This window comes from Aplidium turbinatum, chromosome 10 (assembly GCF_918807975.1).
Source record: "Aplidium turbinatum chromosome 10, kaAplTurb1.1, whole genome shotgun sequence".
Taxonomy (NCBI): Eukaryota; Metazoa; Chordata; class Ascidiacea; order Aplousobranchia; family Polyclinidae; genus Aplidium; species Aplidium turbinatum.
In genome coordinates, this window is record NC_137481.1 from 15,524,305 (window position 1) to 15,545,838 (window position 21,534).

The 21,534-nt window shown below is 39.1% G+C and overlaps 3 protein-coding genes across 3 annotated transcripts; all 3 read right to left on the reverse strand.

The window, feature by feature from the left end:
- Positions 1-5,789: 5,789 nt before the first annotated feature.
- Positions 5,790-8,314, reverse strand: LOC145778769 (uncharacterized). Its single transcript, XM_082590345.1, has 2 exons — positions 7,796-8,314; positions 5,790-7,141 (listed from the first exon to the last, which is right to left on the reverse strand). Exon 2 carries the CDS (start codon positions 6,427-6,429, stop codon positions 5,995-5,997), a length of 435 nt encoding a protein of 144 aa, XP_082446471.1. The 5' UTR covers positions 6,430-7,141; positions 7,796-8,314; the 3' UTR covers positions 5,790-5,994.
- Positions 8,315-13,525: 5,211 nt separating this feature from the next.
- LOC145778661 (uncharacterized) lies at positions 13,526-21,057 on the reverse strand. The gene is made up of 5 exons (XM_082590198.1): positions 20,510-21,057; positions 15,119-15,272; positions 14,345-14,592; positions 13,946-14,056; positions 13,526-13,693 (listed from the first exon to the last, which is right to left on the reverse strand). The coding sequence occupies exons 1-5, from the start codon at positions 20,667-20,669 to the stop codon at positions 13,548-13,550; spliced, it is 819 nt and encodes a 272-aa protein (XP_082446324.1). The 5' UTR covers positions 20,670-21,057; the 3' UTR covers positions 13,526-13,547.
- LOC145778295 (uncharacterized) lies at positions 16,885-18,207 on the reverse strand. Its single transcript, XM_082589757.1, has 2 exons — positions 18,097-18,207; positions 16,885-17,944 (listed from the first exon to the last, which is right to left on the reverse strand). The coding sequence occupies exons 1-2, from the start codon at positions 18,205-18,207 to the stop codon at positions 16,925-16,927; spliced, it is 1,131 nt and encodes a 376-aa protein (XP_082445883.1). The 3' UTR covers positions 16,885-16,924.
- Positions 21,058-21,534: the final 477 nt, after the last annotated feature.

The following is a 21,534-nucleotide window of genomic DNA, read 5'->3' on the forward strand; positions in this document are numbered from 1 at the left end:
ATCTGTGTACTCAAAGTTTAGTTTAGGAATTTTGTAGCGACGTATCCCACCCGTGTACTCGTTCCTTGCTTTCTGGATCCGATTTAGGCTACGCATTGGTTTAGAATCGTCAAGCAGAAGGGCCAACACTACATTCTCCGAATGCGCAGCGAAGGCGTTTGATTGTAGGCCACTGTCGACGACTTTTTTAATTGGCCTGTCAGATAGCGAGTCAGCTTAACTAACCGAAGGAAGGACCGAGCAGCAAAGTGACCTTCTTGGTTTGCTTGATAGTAAACCAGATGGGAGCGTACACTTTAACGATGTACGTCGTCATTTCTATCAGCGCCTCTGTTGGTTCTGGCTCCGAGATATAAAGTCGGCATATTCTTGAAGCGAGATTAAGCCATCGTGTATGACCATGTTTTCCTGGATCACGGAATCAAATGCTTTCTGGAGGCAGACTTCCCTCGATGACCAACACATCGAGCAGATACTTTTGATCGCCACTAATTCCATCACCTCATCGACTTCTGTCAGATTGGATTTTATCTTCTCGAACTCGACGACTGCAAATTCTCCCATTTTGCACTTATCATTAACGACGACACGGTCGATAAATCCTTTGAAGGTTTGCGGTCCTGATGATTTCCCTTCCAGCTCGCCGAAGAGATGCCGAAGCAGGAGTTCATTGAGGTAAAACTGGCAAATCGATCATTGCACCGTACTTCCAATATGTTGCTCAATGGTGGTGGTGATGGCTCCTGTGTGCATACCTGCATTGAGGGCAGTTCCGTCGCATCCAACGACCCGAATGCCTTTCACGTTAGTCCCTTGACGCAGCCAAGAGCAGCCAACATCGTTTTGGCAATGGTCTTCCCAGTTGAACACCCTTGAATGGAAACGTGGTCGATGTATTCAGATCCTGGGTATTTCAGCATCTCGTTGCCTAGTGGGCTTCGATTTATTTTTGACGATAGCTAGTTATGCCATTCAGTTTAAGGGTTTTATCCTTTCTGTCGTCAAAGTAAAGGCTTTCAACTATTGTGTCGAGCGAACTGGAAGCGAAGTGACTCGTCTCAAAACGGAGCAGTTTTCGTGCACAAACGAGCTTGTTTTTGTCGACTATCATCGTCGGATTGAAATCATCTTTTGTGTCCAGTAATGTTGCGGTTGCGAGGGCAGCTGCTGCTCGACTTAGAATTCCATACCTTTCCACCTCACGTGCAACTGTACGAAGATCGAAAGTACATCACTCTTGCTCTTCTTCGAGTTCTTCTCTGCCGATCAAGCACTCTAAAAGGGAAGCGCCTTCTGGGAGTTTCTTCTGTATTGTAGTCATCCGAGTCGTGAGTACATTCTTCGCGTTCTTTCACTCGTTTTCTCGCGAAAGCAGTTGCTCCTTCCCTCGTCCCTCTTCTTTTCATATTTTGCGCCTCCCAATCGACGTTTCTAATGAAACCAATGCGTGTTCCATGTTGGTCGATAACGAAATCAACTTCGGGTGAGTACAGCAATTTGTCGTCAACGACGTCGAAAAGCGTGTGGAGGCAAAGACTGGCATTCAATGAAGTTTTCCATTCAGCCTTCTTTCTCGCCGTGGGGATTTTTTTCTTCATCTTAACCATGGCCCATTCCTTCAAGATCTTCTTGATCACTCTCTCATACGTAACAATCGCCTCTGTGGCGAAATCGTAGATACTTTTTTAGTCAACACTGCTTCCGCCAATTCGTGCAGCTCCATTTCCTTCTTTTAATCTCCGGTGTCCTCATTCTTCATGATTTTATTTTTTTCACTAGGGCGCTTTTGCGAAGAACGTCACCACTGGTGGGGGGTAATATCCATGAAATGGGGTGATTTACTGATTATTTGGACCGTGTTCTACACAAGCCCGGATTTAAGGGGGAAAGAGGGTGCATTTGCCCTGGGACAACCTTTTAAAGGGCCTCTCGACGTGGAAAATGTGATTTTGTGTTATTATCATTATTTTCTCTCAGGCCTTGAAGTTTCTGCAAAATGCCTCCTTTTTCAAGGTTAATTTTAGTCACAAGGTGGCGACTGAGCTTGGCGTAAAGGCATTAGCAACCGTGTGGGTGACTTTCAAGTTATTTTGTAAAGTTTTTCGCGCCCTAGGCGCAAAATTTTTTTTGCACGGACCCCCCGGTCTAAGGGTGTCCCGAGCTCCTATCAGCTAAACTCGCCCCTGGTTGTGCGCCGTCTTCCTGGCGTTCAATTAAAAAATTGTTTTCGATTTCGCCATTTACTCGACGAACCTCCTAAGAAACTCGAGTTGCTAAGCAATCTGTTTCCGACGGCCCTCCCTAAATATCTGTTGTTTTTCTTCTACACCATGTAAACTCAGGTGTGAATACCTTGCGAGGAGGGTGAGTAGCACTCACACCCGTTGGACGACGTTGTCTTACATGCAAAAGTGAGAGCTCCCGTTGTTTGGTTGTTCAATGAAAGCAAGTCAACCATTGTGTTCTATCAAAAACAACTTAGGTTTATTAGTAGAGCAAAATCCCGAAAGCGGATTTAGCTGCTTCGAGGCACTGCCTAACGTTGGGGAAGGAGATGGTAATTTGATACAACACCATCCTTAGAGAAATTCGGGACTTCACTACGGGACGAGGAACTCCGTTTTTTCGCCAGGCATAAGCAAGGTTACTGATGTTTTTTGTTTACTTGGCAACGGTAATCGACTTAACAGAAATGTAGCGAGGATCTGAACTTAATGACGAATGATTACGTTTAAATTGAAATTTTACGATCGTGTGACGTCACAAAGTGAAGCGTCGTAACCAGCGTAGCCTAGCCTATCAACAACCGCAGCTGTCATCTATGAAACAGTTTATTGCATAAAAATAACGTCTGAAAAACACTCTCCAAGGAACACGGATGCGTTTCAAACAATAGCAAGTATGATGACATTACCAAGCCAAAAACCAATAGCAAAATCTCATGTCTTGCAGGACGCTTTGGAAGTCAGTTTTCGCACTTCACGGAGTTTTTTAGCGGGAGGCTCTTGATGATCAAGCGATTGTTAAAACGTTTTAATTCATTTTTGGCAAAACAATTGAATGCACACTATAATTAAATGAAAGCTGAAATGATTTTTGTAGTACCTAGCCTATTTCACGACAAGCAGTTTGCCCAGCGACACCGATTCTTGAACTGGTTGAGTAACAGTGTTGGAAAAGAGATTGTTTGCCCTCAAAAATTTACTCAACATTATTTTGTTGTCTGAAAGTGAAGTCAAAGTCCTGGACAGAAATGTACAAAAAGTATTAGTCGAAAATACTGTCATCACGTGGAAGATCTGTGAAAATAATACCTACAAAAATGACACCATGCAGCTAACTCGTGCTTTTGTGGCATAAAATCAGAGCCACGATAGGCTATCTACATTGTGGCTGTGTAGTGTGTAAATACCGTACCGTACAGTGGCTCTGATAAAATTGGAAAAGTGAGTTTTTTTAATTCTTTTGTAAAATTTTTAGCTCATGATTATTTTCGTCTGGAAAATTGAAGAAAACTTCCACAAAGATGAAACCAAACTAATTTGACAGTTCATTGATAAGGCTTCATGGGCATGTCACGAAGAGAATTTTGAAATTTGGCTTTTTTAGGCTTTTTTTGTTTCATTCAAAAATTTCATGAGTGTTATATTAAGAAGAGATCAAACTATCACAAAAAGAAAAGAATTGCCTCGAAAACTTTAAAGTGCTAACTCAATGAATAGCGTAACATGTTGTGATGCAATGACGATGAGTTTTCAAGGCTTACGGTGACTGCATTGCACCCATCTAAAGTCCTTTCACAAACAGCTCGAGTCCTCTCTGATCAGTTGCCAATGAGATCTCTTCAAGGTGATAATGTACAGGATATAGAGCAACAATACAGTAGCAAGTATACAGTAGAACGATTTTTTGCACCATCAATTGGACCAAACAAAAATGAGAAATGGAATGTGGTTGCAAAGGTTGGACTCATTGCTGAGAATAAAAACGCATTTGCATTTCTCAAAGCAATGCTGTAAACACTTGCTACCGGTATCTTTGTTTACATCAAAAAACATGTACTATCCAACTGACAAAGTTGACGAAGGTCTTTTGTGGCTGCTGCGAGAAGACGATGACACCATTTAAACTTTTTGACTCGATGACTTCCAGTGCTATGTCTGTCTATTCGTCACAGACCCAATCGCTTTTGGATATTATTAAACTTTTATTTTTGTCTTTCAGTGTCTTGTCACGAGTGATTTTGTTTCTTATAAGCTAGTTTATAGATAGCTTTGTGATGTATTTTAGGCAGTTATTATGCCTCAATGTACCAGCATGACCATTTATTGCATTGTTTATTCTTTTCAGGAAAGACATAGGCTTGTTGTTGTGTTGAAAATGAATTCTTAGTTTCGCCCGTGAACTCACACCCATAGATGAGAAGTATAAAACAAATGATAACTTTAATGTACAAACGATACCACCCAGTATATCGTGGACGCGTGAAAATAGCAAGACAGTCCGACCCTCGTGTCGTTATCTTCTATCGTTGATCACGCGTCCACGATATACTGGGTGGTATCGTTTGTACATTAAAGTTCCGTTATCATTTGTTTTATACTTCTCATCTATGGGTGTGAGTTCACGGGCGGAACTAAGAATTCATTTTCAACACAACATAGAAGAAAGTCTTTCGAGATTTTGTCGGGCGATCCTTAGGGCGCGTGCACACTATAAGAAAATATCGTGGCAGCAACGCGAAGCAAACGTATGACGAGAAAAAAAAATGTCTACACTACAGTTATTTCAGTGCAGGCAAAGCAAAACGAACACCAATGCCTTTATGACGCAACAATGCTTTTTTCAGCTGTTGTAAAAATGGTTTGATCAGTGTCACGTCACTTGTCAGATCATCACTGCAGTGCTGTCACAGTATTATTGCTGCTACTTTTATTAAACCTGGTTAAGATGCACTTTCACAAGGTGAGAAAAGCTCGAAGAAAAGTTATTCTATTGCAAATGTTGCATGCTCTGGAGCGTGCACAGAAAAAGAAGAAAGAGCGGAAATATTGGGTTCACCCTATTTTGCAGAAGAGAGATAGTGAAGGTAAGAAGTTTTCATTATATTTTAATGGTTGTCTAATGAAAAACTACACGTGTTTTCACTGTTGGTCTATGTAGTACAAATTTGTCGGCAGCAGTGGCCGAGTGGTTAGCGCGTTGGGCTCGCAGTCGAGAGCCTGCATGTTCGACTCCAGCCATAGTGTAGGCATATTTGTAATTTCGTGTTTTTTTTTTGTTAAAAGCAAAATCTCACTTGTTTTTGAAAGAAAACATAATAAGTTTAAAAAAAAATTAGGGTGGCATTTTTTCTGAACATTTTTGGGGCACGAAATCCAAGATGGCGTCCAAAATGGGGCATAACAATGATTAAGCAATATTTTCGCAAGTATATAGGCTACAATTACAAATAAAATATCTAAATATATGTTTTCTGAGACAGGAAATCTAATGGAATCATCGAATTTAGGTTACATATATGACATACAAGTGCCAAATTTTAAAATGTTATTCAAAATACCCCCGCGCACCCGAAACATATGCTAAGCTACCTACGTAATTTTGTAATTTTGCACCAAAGACTGTATTAACTTAAACGCATGCATTTTTCACTAAGAATACGCAACTAGAAAGCCAATGAACGGATCTAAATACAATGAAACTTGAATTAATGTTCGATCCTTTAAGTCGTAGCCTAGCATATTCCACGCGAAAGATGTAAGAAGTCTTAGGCCTTCTGATTAAATGGCAGTTATCGTTAACAACCGACATCTACGGAATTTATAATATTTATTGAATGTCAAAGAAAGCAATTCATCTTCAAAATTTTCAGTCTTCGTTTATCACTGGTTGGATAGTTTTGTTTTTACAGCTTAGACCACAGCCCCAGACTTCTGTAGCCTACATGGAATATTGTTCTTGTGGCAGTTGCACCTTCCTTCGCATCCACGTTTACACCCGCACTTTATGAGTTGCAATTGGTGGATTTAAACAACGATCTGGCGTGAAGTGACTTGAACCTGCATCAAACGTCCAAACAAATGCAGTTGGTGCTGAAAGGCAGGGATGGGCCTTGCTAGCTTTTCTCCAAATCATGCATACATAATGAGCCCGGCGAATGCGCAAATCTAGTGAACCAGAAGTTGGTGGGAAGTCTTCTCCTTCGGCTGCACGATTGGAGAAGAGGAACCAACGGAGGTCATTCACTTTCGTGTAGATTTTGGATCGATACAAAATACAAACAAAGCGTTCCAACTGCGAGCATACATCAGCAGGAAGGTCAGTGTCATTCCCGAGCATTGCTAGTGCATCCAAGATGTCATCATCACAAGACATAAATGCCTTGAAGCATAAGTCTTTGGTTCCGCCAGCAAATCTCCCAGTCATATCGGAACCAGTCAGAGCATGAAAACCTAGAAGTGCAGAAGCACGTTTTGGTCCCAGGTTGTTGTATAGCCTATGTTTCGCACACAAATGTCCCTCTTCAATCTGCCCTTTCCCGTAAGGAAAGTTGTAGACCCGGGTAAGTGTGGATACATGTACATGAGCAACAACAATATGTCTGTGGAACTGACAACCAGTTCTGTTTTATTGGAAACATTTAGAGCGTGCAGAACAATCAAAGTGTCTGCCTCTTCTTGGCTGTGAGTCAGGAGCGAGTCTGGAATATTGACATTGGTTTGTGTTTCCGATGTCACCAGTAGTTTTTTCAGTCTGTTGTTGGAGGTCTTGCTGTGATGTACAACCTTTTCATCTAAATACTCGGTCAGTTCTCCTTTGGTGCGGATATCTGAGAGAAAGTCCTCCAAGGAAATATTCTGGAATAAAGTGTTGTCTTTCACGTGGTAATAGGCTATGTTGGCTTTCCCTTGGTCCTCTTTGTCCGCATCTGTTGCTTGAGTGATGTTTCGATGTGCCGGTCAAACACCAACCTGATCTCGTCATACTGTGTACCCACTACCCATGTTACAAATTATCTGAAGAAAGGCTTCAGCAAAGTCTTGGCACGTTTTCATTTGTTCCGTTTTGGTAACTGCGTTTACCATAGCCATCCCATCAATGATGATCACTCGGTGAGTTGTCAGTTCATCTGGTGGGTCTACAGTGGTATATTCAAATGCTGTGTTAAAGGTACTTAGAATGAATGGTTATCGGACAGCTGAGTAACAGTTACCTCATTCCTGTCAACTTGTAGCCTACCCGTTGTCTGTTACTACCAGTATCCAGCTTCTCAAGATGACGAAGTATTGGTGCCTTATCATATGCCAGCAGGAGGAATCCATCTGAAGCAAACAGTGATCGAGGCACCATACCAAACTCATACGTTCCGATGCATTCCTTGAGCTCTGGTCGACTTCTTGGTATTACAATGAACCGCTGCAACAATCCTCGCTCTTCTTTAATTTTGATCGTCCGCTCCGATAGCTCAATTGTCCGCTCCGATAGCTCAATTGGTTAGCGCGTCACTTCTGGAACGAAGAAGCTTCAAGATCAAGCGGCGCTGGTTCGACTCTCGGGGAGTGCGCTTGAGCAACGCACGTTAAGGACTGCTCTCCATTCAGCGGCATCTAATGGATGGAATAGTTCCCCGGCAACAAGACTTCAACAATCGGAAACTTCACTCTGTCAATCTCGGTGACCGGGCCTGCGTCAGTGATTCATTGCATCTACAAGTATGCAAAACTGCCAGGATTAAGCTCTGCAAAAAGCTTTCCCAATCCGAGGATAAATATTCAATCAATCAATCGATTACCTTGTCTCCCATGCTGATTTTTGCAATTGCATTGGCACTTTTGAATGTAGACAGTTTCTTCCTGGTCATTTTGTCCCACACGGAAAGTTTTCCTTCTACAAGATGTTCTGTGACGAAACTTTCGAAAATCTGTTGCCCAATCTTGTCACGCCGAAGGATGTCGTTGGTACCAGTTTCATTCATAACTGCTTTGGTGAGCAAATTGTAAATTTCATCTTCGTCAAAGGATTCACATGGGTTTCTATGCTCGTGAAATACTACGCTGAGTTTGATAGCATTTTGCGTCATTCGGGAGAGTTTTCCTCCTGTAAGCTCGTAGTGCTGCGTTCTCTTTGCCTTGCTACCAGAGTAGTATATTTTCTCAAAATCATGCTGCAAATTTGAGACTTCGGGTGCGATGAGAAAGTATTTGTCCAGTGACTTTTGATTCTGTGTAATTCAAACTATGCCTCCAATAACCTTGAGTTCACGATTTTCTTATTCAATCCCGTGGTCTGCACCTATTGATGTGAATCCAGCAACACCTTTGGTTACCGATGCGCAGAAATTCCCTTTCATGAATTTTGCCCAGATCTCTGGGTGCTCCTTTTCTGCTTGTTGCATTGTAGAAATGTAAAGTGGTAAAAGGCGTGCATAATTTAAATGATCATGGGCAAAGAAGTACTTTATGAGTGATTACAAACTCTGCATGTGCAGCGATATGTCTAGTTGTCTGGTGACTCGAACAAATTGGAGGATAGTCTCGAACTGTTTCATCGCTGAATCTTGTTTGCAGTGCTTTGCGATTGTTTAATGTTTTGGAAGATGTCCCTGGCTTTAACAGGCTGCTTCGCCCTTTACTCCAGTATCACTTCTTCGTTATTTTTATCCAGCAGCCTGAGTAAACCTGTAAAAACCGTTATACCTGTACATTGTACAAGTGTACAAGCTTGGGTTTCTCTCTGGTAGCCTACTATCATTCATCTATGACGTCACAAGTTATAAAAAACAGCTGATTAAAATGAAAATAAATCAATAGTTTTTTTTTTTTTCAAGTCTAAACCTTAAACCATTTGACCAAGTAAACACTCACAATAGTATTTCAAATTTTTTTTGATATAATTTATGTTGTGGAACCGGTTTTCTTCCTATAGGATTCATCAGCACAACTGGATCGAAACGAAAAAATTACAGAAGATTACTATTAGCACAACCAGCCCAAAAAAAACGCAAATTTACATGTTAAATAAATAAAAAAATAAAAGTCACTGAATGTCCAAAACCTTCATATCCTTGCTTTATTCTTTTTCATTTCTTTTTTTTCTTCATAGTATTGCCAAATACAGAAAATATTGCAACAATTTGATACGGTAACTTACTAAAGCTGTCCGTACAAGCAGCAGTAAAAAGTAGAATAATTGAGATGAATTTTACAAGTATGATTAAGAAATGCTTATGACGGTGCAATATGGAACAAACGCTTCTATTACATCATCATGCTAAACTTGCAAGATGCAAAAGGTTAGCAATCAATGCGGCAGAAATAGGTGACAAGGGATGGAAAAACTAGAAAAACCAATCTATGATCAAAAGTGAGAAAAACTAACTGGTAAAGGTGATCAGGTACTATGACACTTCCTCAAATGGGCGATCAACCTAACACAGAAAGCAATCATTAAGAAAATAAATGTTCCATATTGCACCGTCATAAGCATTTTTTAATCATACTTGTAAAATTCATCTCAATTATTCTACTTTTTACTGCTGCTTGTACGGACAGCTTTAGTAAGTTACCGTATCAAATTGTTGCAATATTTTCTGTATTTGGCAATACTATGAAGAAAAAAAAGAAATGAAAAAGAATAAAGCAAGGATATGAAGGTTTTGGACATTCAGTGACTTTTATTTTTTTATTTATTTAACATGTAAATTTGCGTTTTTTTTTGGGCTGGTTTTGCTAATAGTAATCTTCTGTAATTTTTTCGTTTCGATCCAGTTTTGCTGATGAATCCTATAGGAAGAAAACCGGTTCCACAACATAAATTATATCAAAAAAAATTTGAAATACTATTGTGAGTGTTTACTTGGTCAAATGGTTTAAGGTTTAGACTTGAAAAAAAACTATTGATTTATTTTCTTAATGATTGCTTTCTGTGTTAGGTTGATCGCCCATTTGAGGAAGTGTCATAGTACCTGATCACCTTTACCAGTTAGTTTTTCTCACTTTTGATCATAGATTGGTTTTTCTAGTTTTTCCATCCCTTGTCACCTATTTCTGCCGCATTGATTGCTAACCTTTTGCATCTTGCAAGTTTAGCATGATGATGTAATAGAAGCGTTTGTTCCATATTGCACCGTCATAAGCATTTCTTAATCATACTTGTAAAATTCATCTCAATTATTCTACTTTTTACTGCTGCTTGTACGGACAGCTTTAGTAAGTTACCGTATCAAATTGTTGCAATATTTTCTGTATTTGGCAATACTATGAAGAAAAAAAAGAAATGAAAAAGAATAAAGCAAGGATATGAAGGTTTTGGACATTCAGTGACTTTTATTTTTTTATTTATTTAACATGTAAATTTGCGTTTTTTTTGGGCTGGTTGTGCTAATAGTAATCTTCTGTAATTTTTTCGTTTCGATCCAGTTGTGCTGATGAATCCTATAGGAAGAAAACCGGTTCCACAACATAAATTATATCAAAAAAAAAATTGAAATACTATTGTGAGTGTTTACTTGGTCAAATGGTTTAAGGTTTAGACTTGAAAAAAAAAAACTATTGATTTATTTTCTTAATGATTGCTTTCTGTGTTAGGTTGATCGCCCATTTGAGGAAGTGTCATAGTACCTGATCACCTTTACCAGTTAGTTTTTCTCACTTTTGATCATAGATTGGTTTTTCTAGTTTTTCCATCCCTTGTCACCTATTTCTGCCGCATTGATTGCTAACCTTTTGCATCTTGCAAGTTTAGCATGATGATGTAATAGAAGCGTTTGTTCCATATTGCACCGTCATAAGCATTTCTTAATCATACTTGTAAAATTCATCTCAATTATTCTACTTTTTACTGCTGCTTGTACGGACAGCTTTAGTAAGTTACCGTATCAAATTGTTGCAATATTTTCTGTATTTGGCAATACTATGAAGAAAAAAAAGAAATGAAAAAGAATAAAGCAAGGATATGAAGGTTTTGGACATTCAGTGACTTTTATTTTTTTATTTATTTAACATGTAAATTTGCGTTTTTTTTGGGCTGGTTGTGCTAATAGTAATCTTCTGTAATTTTTTCGTTTCGATCCAGTTGTGCTGATGAATCCTATAGGAAGAAAACCGGTTCCACAACATAAATTATATCAAAAAAAATTTGAAATACTATTGTGAGTGTTTACTTGGTCAAATGGTTTAAGGTTTAGACTTGAAAAAAAAACTATTGATTTATTTTCTTAATGATTGCTTTCTGTGTTAGGTTGATCGCCCATTTGAGGAAGTGTCATAGTACCTGATCACCTTTACCAGTTAGTTTTTCTCACTTTTTTTCTCACTTCTGATTAAAATGATTAAATAAGTTTGCTGTATGTGCGTCACAAAGTAACTTTGTTACAAAGTATTTACGTCATAAAGCACTTTTGCATATTTTTTTACTGCAAATGAATGGGGCCAAAATTTCATTTTGATAGGGGATTTCAGGTTATTAGAGTGCACAGAAAAAATGCCACCCTAATTTTTTTTCATCTTTATAGTATCATCTGACAAAATCAAGAAAGTTTTTGCTTTTAACAAAAAAAAAAAACACGAAACCTTTTTTCATGACAAATGTGCCCACACTACCACCCGCACTTGCTGTTGTTTCTCTGGGCAAGAACCTTCACGATAATTGCCTCTACCCAGTGATCGGGTAATGGGTAGTACCAAATTTAAGTCATAAGTAAAGTAGACAACCGGAAACAGACATTGCCGTCGGCTGCAGCGTGGGTCAGGTGTACGTCGGAAGGCGTACACCGATGCATAGCGCTCAAATCCGCTTTCCCGCAATGCAGGATAAAGATAAAACAAACAAATAGTAGCCTATGACAACCTAAATGTTGCAGGTGATTACTGCAAACTGGTAAAGGATTTACGAGATTTAAGGCGGCCTCACTTCTTCACTACATTTCGTATGACACCTGAAGTTTTCGACATACTGGTTGAAAAAGTGGGTCCTTTAATCAGGAAGCAACACACGCACTTACGAAAACCCATTTCTGTGGAAGAAAGAATTGCTGTCACCCTCAGGCAGGCGCGGATTTATGGGGGGGCCCCAGGGGGCCCGGGCCCCCCCGAAATTTTGTGAAAAATTGTATGTTTCCGCATCAAATGGTTTGATATGCTTCTAAACAGCTGATATTAGTCCCTTGGCATCACAATTGATGAAAATGGTTGTTTTAATGTCTATTTTCTAGCATATCGTATATGTCGTAGTATCATTGTTCATTACTGTTTAGCCTTTTCTTTCTTTTTAATTGATTTTCAAATTTTCTGGCCCCCCCCGAAAAAAACTCTTAGATTCGCGCCTGCCCTCAGGTAGCATAATTTAAAAGTCTACAAAACATTTAGTAGCACAGTAGTCTATAGGCTAACAACACTTGCTAACATTTACAGACCGACTTTCTTAAAAATAAGCAATCCGGCAAAGCCCATTTGAAGTTGATTTATGTTGCTTGTTTTGCAGATTTTTGGCGACTGGTGACAGCTACTTCACAATAGCTTCAGCCTACAGAATGAGTAGGGCCATTGTGTGCCAGATTGTTCCAGAAACTTGTCGAGCCATTTGGAATATTCTAAGCCCTGAACTGATGCCTTTACCAACTACCTCTGAATGGGAAAAGATTGCAACAGATTTTAATTATTTTTGGAATTTCCCTCACTGCGTTGGTGCCGTAGATGGCAAACACATCGTCATTCAAGCACCACCAAATTCAGGGTCATCGCTTTTCAACTACAAAAGAACTCACAGTATTGTGTTAATGGCTGCTGTTGATGCTCACTACAATTTTGTTTTCGTCGACGTCGGGTCCTACGGGCGACATAGCGATTCTACTATATTCGCTCAGTCTGAATTTAGAAAACTATTAGTCAGTGGGCAGCTTGGACTTCCAGCAGATAAACCGCTACACGGTACAAACCAACCATCAATGCCGTTTGTATTTGTAGGAGATGAAGCTTTTCCCCTCAGTCAAAACTTGATGCGACCTTACCCTGGTTCAGGCCTATCTCATGATAAAAAAATATTCAACTACAGGCTGTCGCGTGCGCGACGAATTGTAGAAAATGCTTTTGGCATATTAGCTTCAAAGTTTAGATGTTTTCGTCGTCCTCTTCTAGTTGCTCCTACTTCTGCTGATGCAATTGTTAAGGCAGCCGTTGTTCTTCACAATTTTCTCCGACGTGAGTGTGGTACACAATATCAAAGTCCGAATTCCACTGATCATGAAGATAGGAATGGGACTGTGCACCTAGGTGAATGGAGAACGGAGGGCATTTCTCAAATGCGTCAACTGCGTCGCATCGGAAGACGAAGCTCATCTGAAGCCATCAATGTACGCGAATCTTTCAAAGATTATTTCAGTGACGTTGGAGCAGTTTCATGGCAAAATGAAAAAGCTCTGAGCACTACGTAGCTTAAGATGAATTGTAGCATGAAATAACCATTTTCAAGTGTGTTTCATCACAATGTATTTCAATGAAAAATGTAGAAACTTCAGAAATGGCATACTAATATAATAGGCTACTAGTTCAATGTAATGATTCCACTTGTTGTGTGTACTTTTTAACCAGCTCCATCACTTCGTTTTGGAAATTCATCCTGATTAGTTTTGGCATTTGTCTGGCCTCTTTAGCTACAAAGTCAAAGAAAGAGCCGGTGGAATCATGTTCTTGTTCTGCAAAAATAAAAACAGATACATTATAACAAATTGTGTTAAATTATTTCATGTGCTTTCAAACTTGTGTGAAGTTCTCGAGGTTGCAATGCCAGTTCAGTATATTTATATTTCTGACCAACAAAGCAGAAAAATAAAGCTAAAAGTTGAGTAGGCATACTGAATAGAAATTAACTAAAGAACATTTTGAAGTTTATTATGGTAAAGAAAGGTAGGCTATTGCAGTTTCAAAACAGCAGAAAGTTTGGTTACCTGCTTCCTTCTGTATGTCTTTTAACTCCTTCATGCAAAAGCTAGCAATGGATGTCGTACAATCGCTAAATTTACGTTTGCGACCGCCAGTTCTTTTCTTTGTACAAGTATCTGTGACAGACGTAAAGCAATATGAAGCCTAAGCTATGACATGTTTGGTTTTTGAATTTTTATCCTCAGACTGACAAAGCCTCAATATGTCCGTTTCGCATGCTTGTAAACTGTAGAGGCTTTCGCTAAAACGCACACCGCGAAAACCGAACCGGCGCCGCTTGATCTTGAGTCGGGTGCTTAGTCACTGACATCTGTTAACAGGTCCATAAACACACACAACATAACCCACAAATGATTTGCAATGAATTCAGCATTTACAGGCGTAGCCTACTTCCGCTTATTTACCTGAACTCATACGCTGGTTCAATGAAATTGGCGGTGATTCTACTGAATCAAGCTCGTTGTCCTCAAGAGAAAGAGTGACATTTTCATTTGGAGCCTCCGATGATTGGCTGTTGTCTAGCAATGAATTAAAAACTGACTGAGTGTCAGCTTGTATGTCTCCAGCGATGTGGTAGTCAGCTTCATTTTCTGTAAGAGGTGATTTTTCTTGAAGCTCCTCTGAGATTCCAAACGTCAGATTTGAAGTAGTTCTGTGAAAACATTTGTATACTTTCAGTGCCATGGGTATTTGGGTAAGGCTATTCGAAACAAAAATATTTCGTTTCAAAGCGAAATTTTTTTTCTTGATTTCGTTTCGAAATAATTTCTGAGTAAAGAAATTCGTTTCATTTCGAAATCCAAGCCATTTCGTTTCGTTCTGTGTTCGAAACGAAATATACAAGAGTTTGGAAATATAAAAAGTGGCAAAAACTCATTCATCAAAGTGAATTCGCATTAAGGCTGTTTCGAAACAAAATTCCTTTTCTTGGTTTTGTTTCGGAGCAAAAATCTTTAAAAAGAATTTCGTTTCGAACAGCCTTAGTATTGGGTACGCAACAAAACATTTCAGTGACATTGACATAGGCTAGCAGGCTTATCCTTGAGCAATTAATTTTCAGTTATGGCAACATACGTTTGTATGAAATACATATTGATTGAGATAAATGTAGGCTACATACAGGTACAGATCGATTTATTTTGCACCACATAGGCTAAGTAATACCTGAAAGTACTTACTTTCTATATGCCATGACTGGGTCAAGAAAGCTCATAATGTTGAGCAAACTCCATGGCTTGCTAGTGGCAGCTGCATCGCCAGATCGAGGGATTTTTTTCCTTATTTGTCTGTATTTATCCCGAAGTGATTTCCACACTTTGGAACAGTCTGAAACTAAACAAGCATATTTTCATCTAACATGATACATTAGGGTGGTCCCGAAAATTTTTTTTTAGCATTTTGTTACAACCACCTTACCTTTTTTTTACATTGCCTAAAAGAAGTTAATGTGCAAAATTTGGTTAAAATTGAACAATGTTTAGAGGTGCCACAAAGCCATTTAATTTTTCACTCAAGACACAATATAAAATAGTGTGACTTATTAACTGTTTCTAAACCCTTCTGTACTATGTTATACTGTAATGTCATCATGACCTTAAAGGGCGGGGAAACCCAAATTAACTTTGCGAGTTTTTTTTTTCAGCGTGATGTCATTGTGTACAACATGCGTTTTAGCAATAAAAAAATCCAAATTTTGTTGCCCTCGTCTCGCTAAGGCCGCTTTTGTTTGATGCCCGTTTGCGAGGTCTCGTTGCGCATCAAGCTGTGATGCTTTGCGCTGTGACGTCACAAGGTAAGACCAGACTTGATTTATGACGATTTTTGCATTACTTCAAAATACTGCATCATATATTGTTTCAGTTGCATCATCTTTATGCATCGTCTTATATCTGATGCAGTATTTTGAAGTAATGCAAAAATCGTCATAAATCAAGTCTGGTCTTAAACTTTTGGCCACAACTATATGTACCTTGTGACGTCACAGCGAACAGCGTCACAGCTTGATGCGCAACGAGACCTCGCAAACGGGTATCAAACAAAAGCGGCCTTAGCGAGACGAGGGCAACAAAATTTGGATTTTTTTATTGCTAAAACGCATGTTGTGCACAATGACATCACGCTGAAACAAAAAACTCGCAAAAAGTTAATTTGGGTTTCCCCGCCCTTTAACAAATGTTTATTCCATGGGCATTGGGCCAGCTTTAACCAAGTTTTTTAGCCCAGCAACAACACTTCTTTTTGTTGCATCTGGAAAGTTCTTGCGGTGATCTGCCACCACTTGAAGGAAGCATTGTCTTTGTTTCTCATCTTTTGTCAGAACATGGATATACTCCTGAATTAGAGCCACTCCTCTCTCAGCTGTGTCGTTAAGCACTCGAAACTGTGCTGCTTTCTTTTTTCCTGCAATGTAACCATCATTTGACAGCCATAGTGACGGTGGCAATGACAGGAAATCTGTCGACAAATTCAGAGCTTTGAAGAACTGCATAGATTTTACTGAAACAAAGTCTTCTATCTCACTTGCTTCAATTTCCTCCATCTTCAAGCTGGCTTTCACAGCACGACTACTCTTTTCAGGCTTTTTAAGGTTCTTAACCATCCTTTGCTTCCTCTCTTCAACAACACCATCATCAAAGAATGCAAATGCCACAACTTTTTCACTCGGGTACCAAAAATGGTTAAGGAATTTTCTGCATGTGACTTTGGAGACACTGCTGTTGATAAAGGCATAAGCTTTCAAATTCTTCAAGAAGGCCAGGTCATTGGCTGGTGCTGAAACTGCTACCGGTGCATCAAACCAGGCTCTGAAATACACCAACACTGCGAACAGAACAACTTCTGCAAGCCCTTTCTTTTGCTTTGCTGTCAGCTTTACTTGTGCCCGGAACATTCAAATCTTGAGAGAATAAAGGACCTTGCTCATCCACCGTGCTCTGTGGAAAGCTCCGGGCTTTCTGATAACTAAAACACCCTGATCTGGCAATTCACCAAGGAAGAGGATGATCAGTTCCAGAAATTCTCTGTAATCTTCTCTTGGTTGTTGTTTGCATAGATATTTCTTTGCAGACATCAACATTCAACAAGGAATCACGTTCTGGTGCGATATAAATCTCCACTGAAGGTTCACTTGCTGCGGTTTCATAATCATCTTGCTTGAGATGTGGCCAGCACGCTTGAAACTGCTTGAAAATCTCGATGTCAGGCCCTGATGACGATCTCATTGCATTGTTGAATACTGCACCTATTACTAGTTCAAATATATGGTGCCGACACGGCAACCATAGAAGTTTCTTCTCTAGCTGGACCTCAAGAAGATGACATGCTCCATTCCTTTTTCCTGTGTTGCTGCTAGTTGTATCAAAACTCATTGCTACAACATTGTCTTCTAGTACCCAATCATTTAGGACTTCTTTGACTGCCAAAGCCATCGATTGTCCAGATCCACTTGTCAACTTTGGTACAGCAAGCAACTTTTCTGTACCATCATATGATACAATCACTGATAACCTATCGTATTTGTCCTGACACCCTGCTGTGTCTGGGATTAGCTTTCCATCCCAATGCACAACAACCTTAACTCCCGGGTCAAGAATGTCAAGACTGAAATTGTCCTTACTGGAAATAGCAGCTTTTTGTCTTAGTGATGTTCTTGACTGACGGATAGTTTTTCGATTAATGGCCAATTCATCCACATTGTGGCCTAAACTTTGAGCTGTTGCAGCAATGATATGAACAGCTGCTCTGTCACTGACTTTGGTTCGGTCCAGAGCTTGTGCTAGTCCTGGAGAGATCACATTCTTCGCTCTAGCTGTAATTGTACATTTCCGTTTTTTTTGGTGTCTGCACTTCTGAAGAACTGGACTGTTCACACTGTTCAGTATTTTCAGACTCTGACGACGATGTTGAGATATCTTCTTGATAACATGCTTGCACTGCAGAAGATGATACTTTTGCCTTTTCAGCTCGAGCTTGCTCCTCTTGTTTCCGCTTGACAGATCGTGCTTCTTTCGCAGCAAGTTCGTGATCAACTGAACCTAGGAAACCTCTTCGTCCATCTCTTTGTGCCATCAGAAAAGCATGGTCTTCTTCAATAGTAGTCAGGTCCAGTGCTTTCGCGTGTGCTATGTCAAACAGTTTGTCAAGATCGGCACTGAACTTTTCTTCTTTCTTCATCTGTGTATCTGTTCTCCTTAAAGCCGCCTTCTGGAGTCCTTTCCATTGCAGAAATAACTTTTCCAGTCTTTCTCTTGCATGTATTTCTGTGCATGTTATAATCCTGGCTCTCTCCCAGAATGGAATACACAATTTGATAACTTCTTTGCAACTTTCTTTGATGGTTACCTTCTCAATCTTGTGGAGATGGAAGAACACACTAAGGACTTTCCTAGCAGAAGGAAGCTTTCTCCCAGACAGTTCCTTGGAAGTGGGACCAATCAACCAAACATAATTGTCCTTTCTGGTTTTGGGCTTTGCACCACCGATAGGCCTACTACTATTATTACTGTTGCTAGCCATCTGAAAAACATAGAAAGAAAAACGTTCACAACTTTATCAGTACACTACGATCAGTGCTCATCGTTTAAGGACCCCTTAGTGCATGAAAGTTAACCTTCTGTCAGTCTATAAACTCCTCCTGCCTCTTCTTTTTCATAGAAGTAGCATATTCAATTTAGAACTGAAACTTGTTTGCTATGCTTGCTATCTTGCAAGTTCTTGGCTTTGCTTTCAAATTCTAGCCATCGAAGAAATCACGGAATACTCATTGATTTGGGTGTAAAAAGAATTTGCTTGAAGAGAAAAATTCTGCACTGGGGAATTTTTATTTCGAATCGGCAGTACCAAAAAAAAGATTTCGAATCATTAGGGAATCGTATCAAATCAAAATACTGAAATAAGCACCCTTAACCCGATTTGCAACCTCGTGTGGCACCTCTAAATATTAACCAAATTTTCTAAAATTTAGCTTGTTACCTTCTTTTAGCCTATGTAAAAAAATTGTAGGGTGGTCGTAATGTTTCGGATAAAAAAAAAATTTCCCATACATTTCGGGACCACCCTAATGATACATATTAATGACTTATGTATGACACTGATTTGTCCTGCATGTTCGGTCCTGTAACAGGCTACCATGAACAGTTACATGGCTAAAAAACAAGGATCCCATCAAGCAAAACATTGAGTAATATGGTGAATCTGATATGTCTCTTAACTAAAGTAACTGTGGTTACCGTACTCAATGTTAGGAGAAATGCAGATGATAAATTTTACTTGGATCCATGTATTGTAGGATGCAACCAAACGAATGAAACTAGTAAATAAAAACAGTCAAGTTTGGTAAGTATATATAATTATAACTAAAATTTATTTAAGAGCTTTTGCCACCTAAAATGTCAGGGTTATTCAAAGAGAATATGTTGTATATATTTGAATAAGACTACTGGTAACCTACTGATGAAGCTGTCTTGATGGAATCAAAAGTGAAAGTTCTAAATCTAGTACAAGTTCTACATTTTAGAGAAAGTTTCTGGCGAAAGTTCTAAATCAGTGGTTTTCAACCTTTTTTGGATTGTGCCCGGAAAATAAAAATATTCAATAAAAGCATATTTAATGCAAAATTGAACTAAATTTGATTCATACCGACAACCAATCTATGGTGTGTCTCGTTTTTCCGTGTTAACACAAATTTTTGAAATCAATATTGCGGGATAAAATATTAATGTCACCATTATCTGAGATGCAGTCTTTTTGTATACGAGGTAGATGCAATCTTTTTGCGATGTAATGACTGCTTTTATGACATTCCACCAATTATTTCCATTTCTTATCAAGCTAGGCTAGAGAAAAAATACCAGTTGAATAAACTCTACATTTTCACCAGTTGAATGTATAGTAATCTTTCATGCATTTATGGAAATCAGTTTCAGTGAGATGGTTGGTGCTTTATTTTTTTACAAGCTTGTCAATGTTTAAAACTGTTGCTAAAAGTATTTTATTTTCATACAAAGTACACACTGAGGTTTTTCAATGTCTTTGAGAACAATACTGAGAAATCCATAATCCATATTTGGCATAAGATTCCAAATAACCTTGTATGCAAAAAGACTGCATCTCAGATAATAGTGACATTAATATTTTATCCCACAGTAGGCTATCTAACATAATCCTCAAGCAGTGCTTAGCATTGGACTGGACACTGCAATCCCCAATGTGACATACATGTAGGCTACCAAGGGAAACATATACCGATAGGCTACAATTTCTTAATCATTTTGTTTATCTGCAAGGTTTCAACAACATAGGCCTAATTAAAAAGAAATTCTTTTGTGGCAGTCTGTAGAGGTACCTATGGGTTATATTGGTTTAGATCTTACATTGTTATTGTGTACTTCAAATACAATAAACTACGAAAAGCAATAATAATACTTTAAATATACCCCCAAAAACACTTTTACACTACATGTTATATTCGGGTGGTCCTTATATGTAGTTATAATTCAAAAGTTAGCAAATAAGGACCACTCTAATATTATACAGTATACCGGTACTAGGTAGGCTACTACAAGACTCACCATCAGGGCAATTACACTGAGCCGCAACTTGCACCCAAGCGTTCTCACGGCTGTTGTGGTTGTGGTAGGACTGTGTCTTCACATCCCAAAGACATGAAAAGTCCTGTACGGCCAAAATTAAAGCTTCCAATTTTTGGTCGTTGTTGAAAAATGTGCTCATTTTTTTACTGAGAGTAACGTAACAACTAGTAGGGCTAGCTACAATAATGTTATGATCTAAATGATACCCTTTCTAAGATACTGTTCTAACTACAGATTCTAACTAAAATAATTTGGATATATTCCTGATTCACTGGTCATGAAACTGAGCACTTCGGGTACAAGCTTGCTGTCCTAGGTAGCCTAACCATACTCATTTTATAATAATTTTCCTTAACTACTGTCCTAGGTAAAGCCAAAATAACTTACTGAGACCCAGCAATTGCCTTATCTGCTACAGAAACTTTCCCAGGCTATTCAATATCCCTGTATAATTACCAGCTTCAAACAGGGTAGTTGTCCAGACTCCAGCCTAAGCGAAGCAGACACCCGAGACTCAGAAAATCAACTTTCGAGCCAAAAACACGCATGATGTCACGCAGAAACCAAGCGCAGCTGAGCAGAAAAAACGCTCAGGATCGATCTTTGTCACACGCTCACTTTGTGAAACTGAAACAAAGCAACCGCAAGTGAGCGACACCAGGCGATAATAAAACAAACAAAAGGTTCGCTTTGCTGCGGCGAAAATAACTGTAGTGTGAACGCGGCTTTATAACTACTAAATCGATTCTCAACAGAACTGGTACGCTCATGTACTGTAGTTAACTAACGTAACATTAAATTATGAATTTCGCTAAGAACAGACTTCATATATAGTACGAAAAGAGAAGAGAAATGATTCGAATGATAGCTTCATACTCAAAAAGATACAAGCTGCCTCTGCCGGCGCAAACTTCTAACTACGTTGGTTCAACGTCAAGATACACAGAGTAGACAAAATGTAAGATTTTGCTGACGCTCAAATAAACGGCTAAACGAAGCAGCAT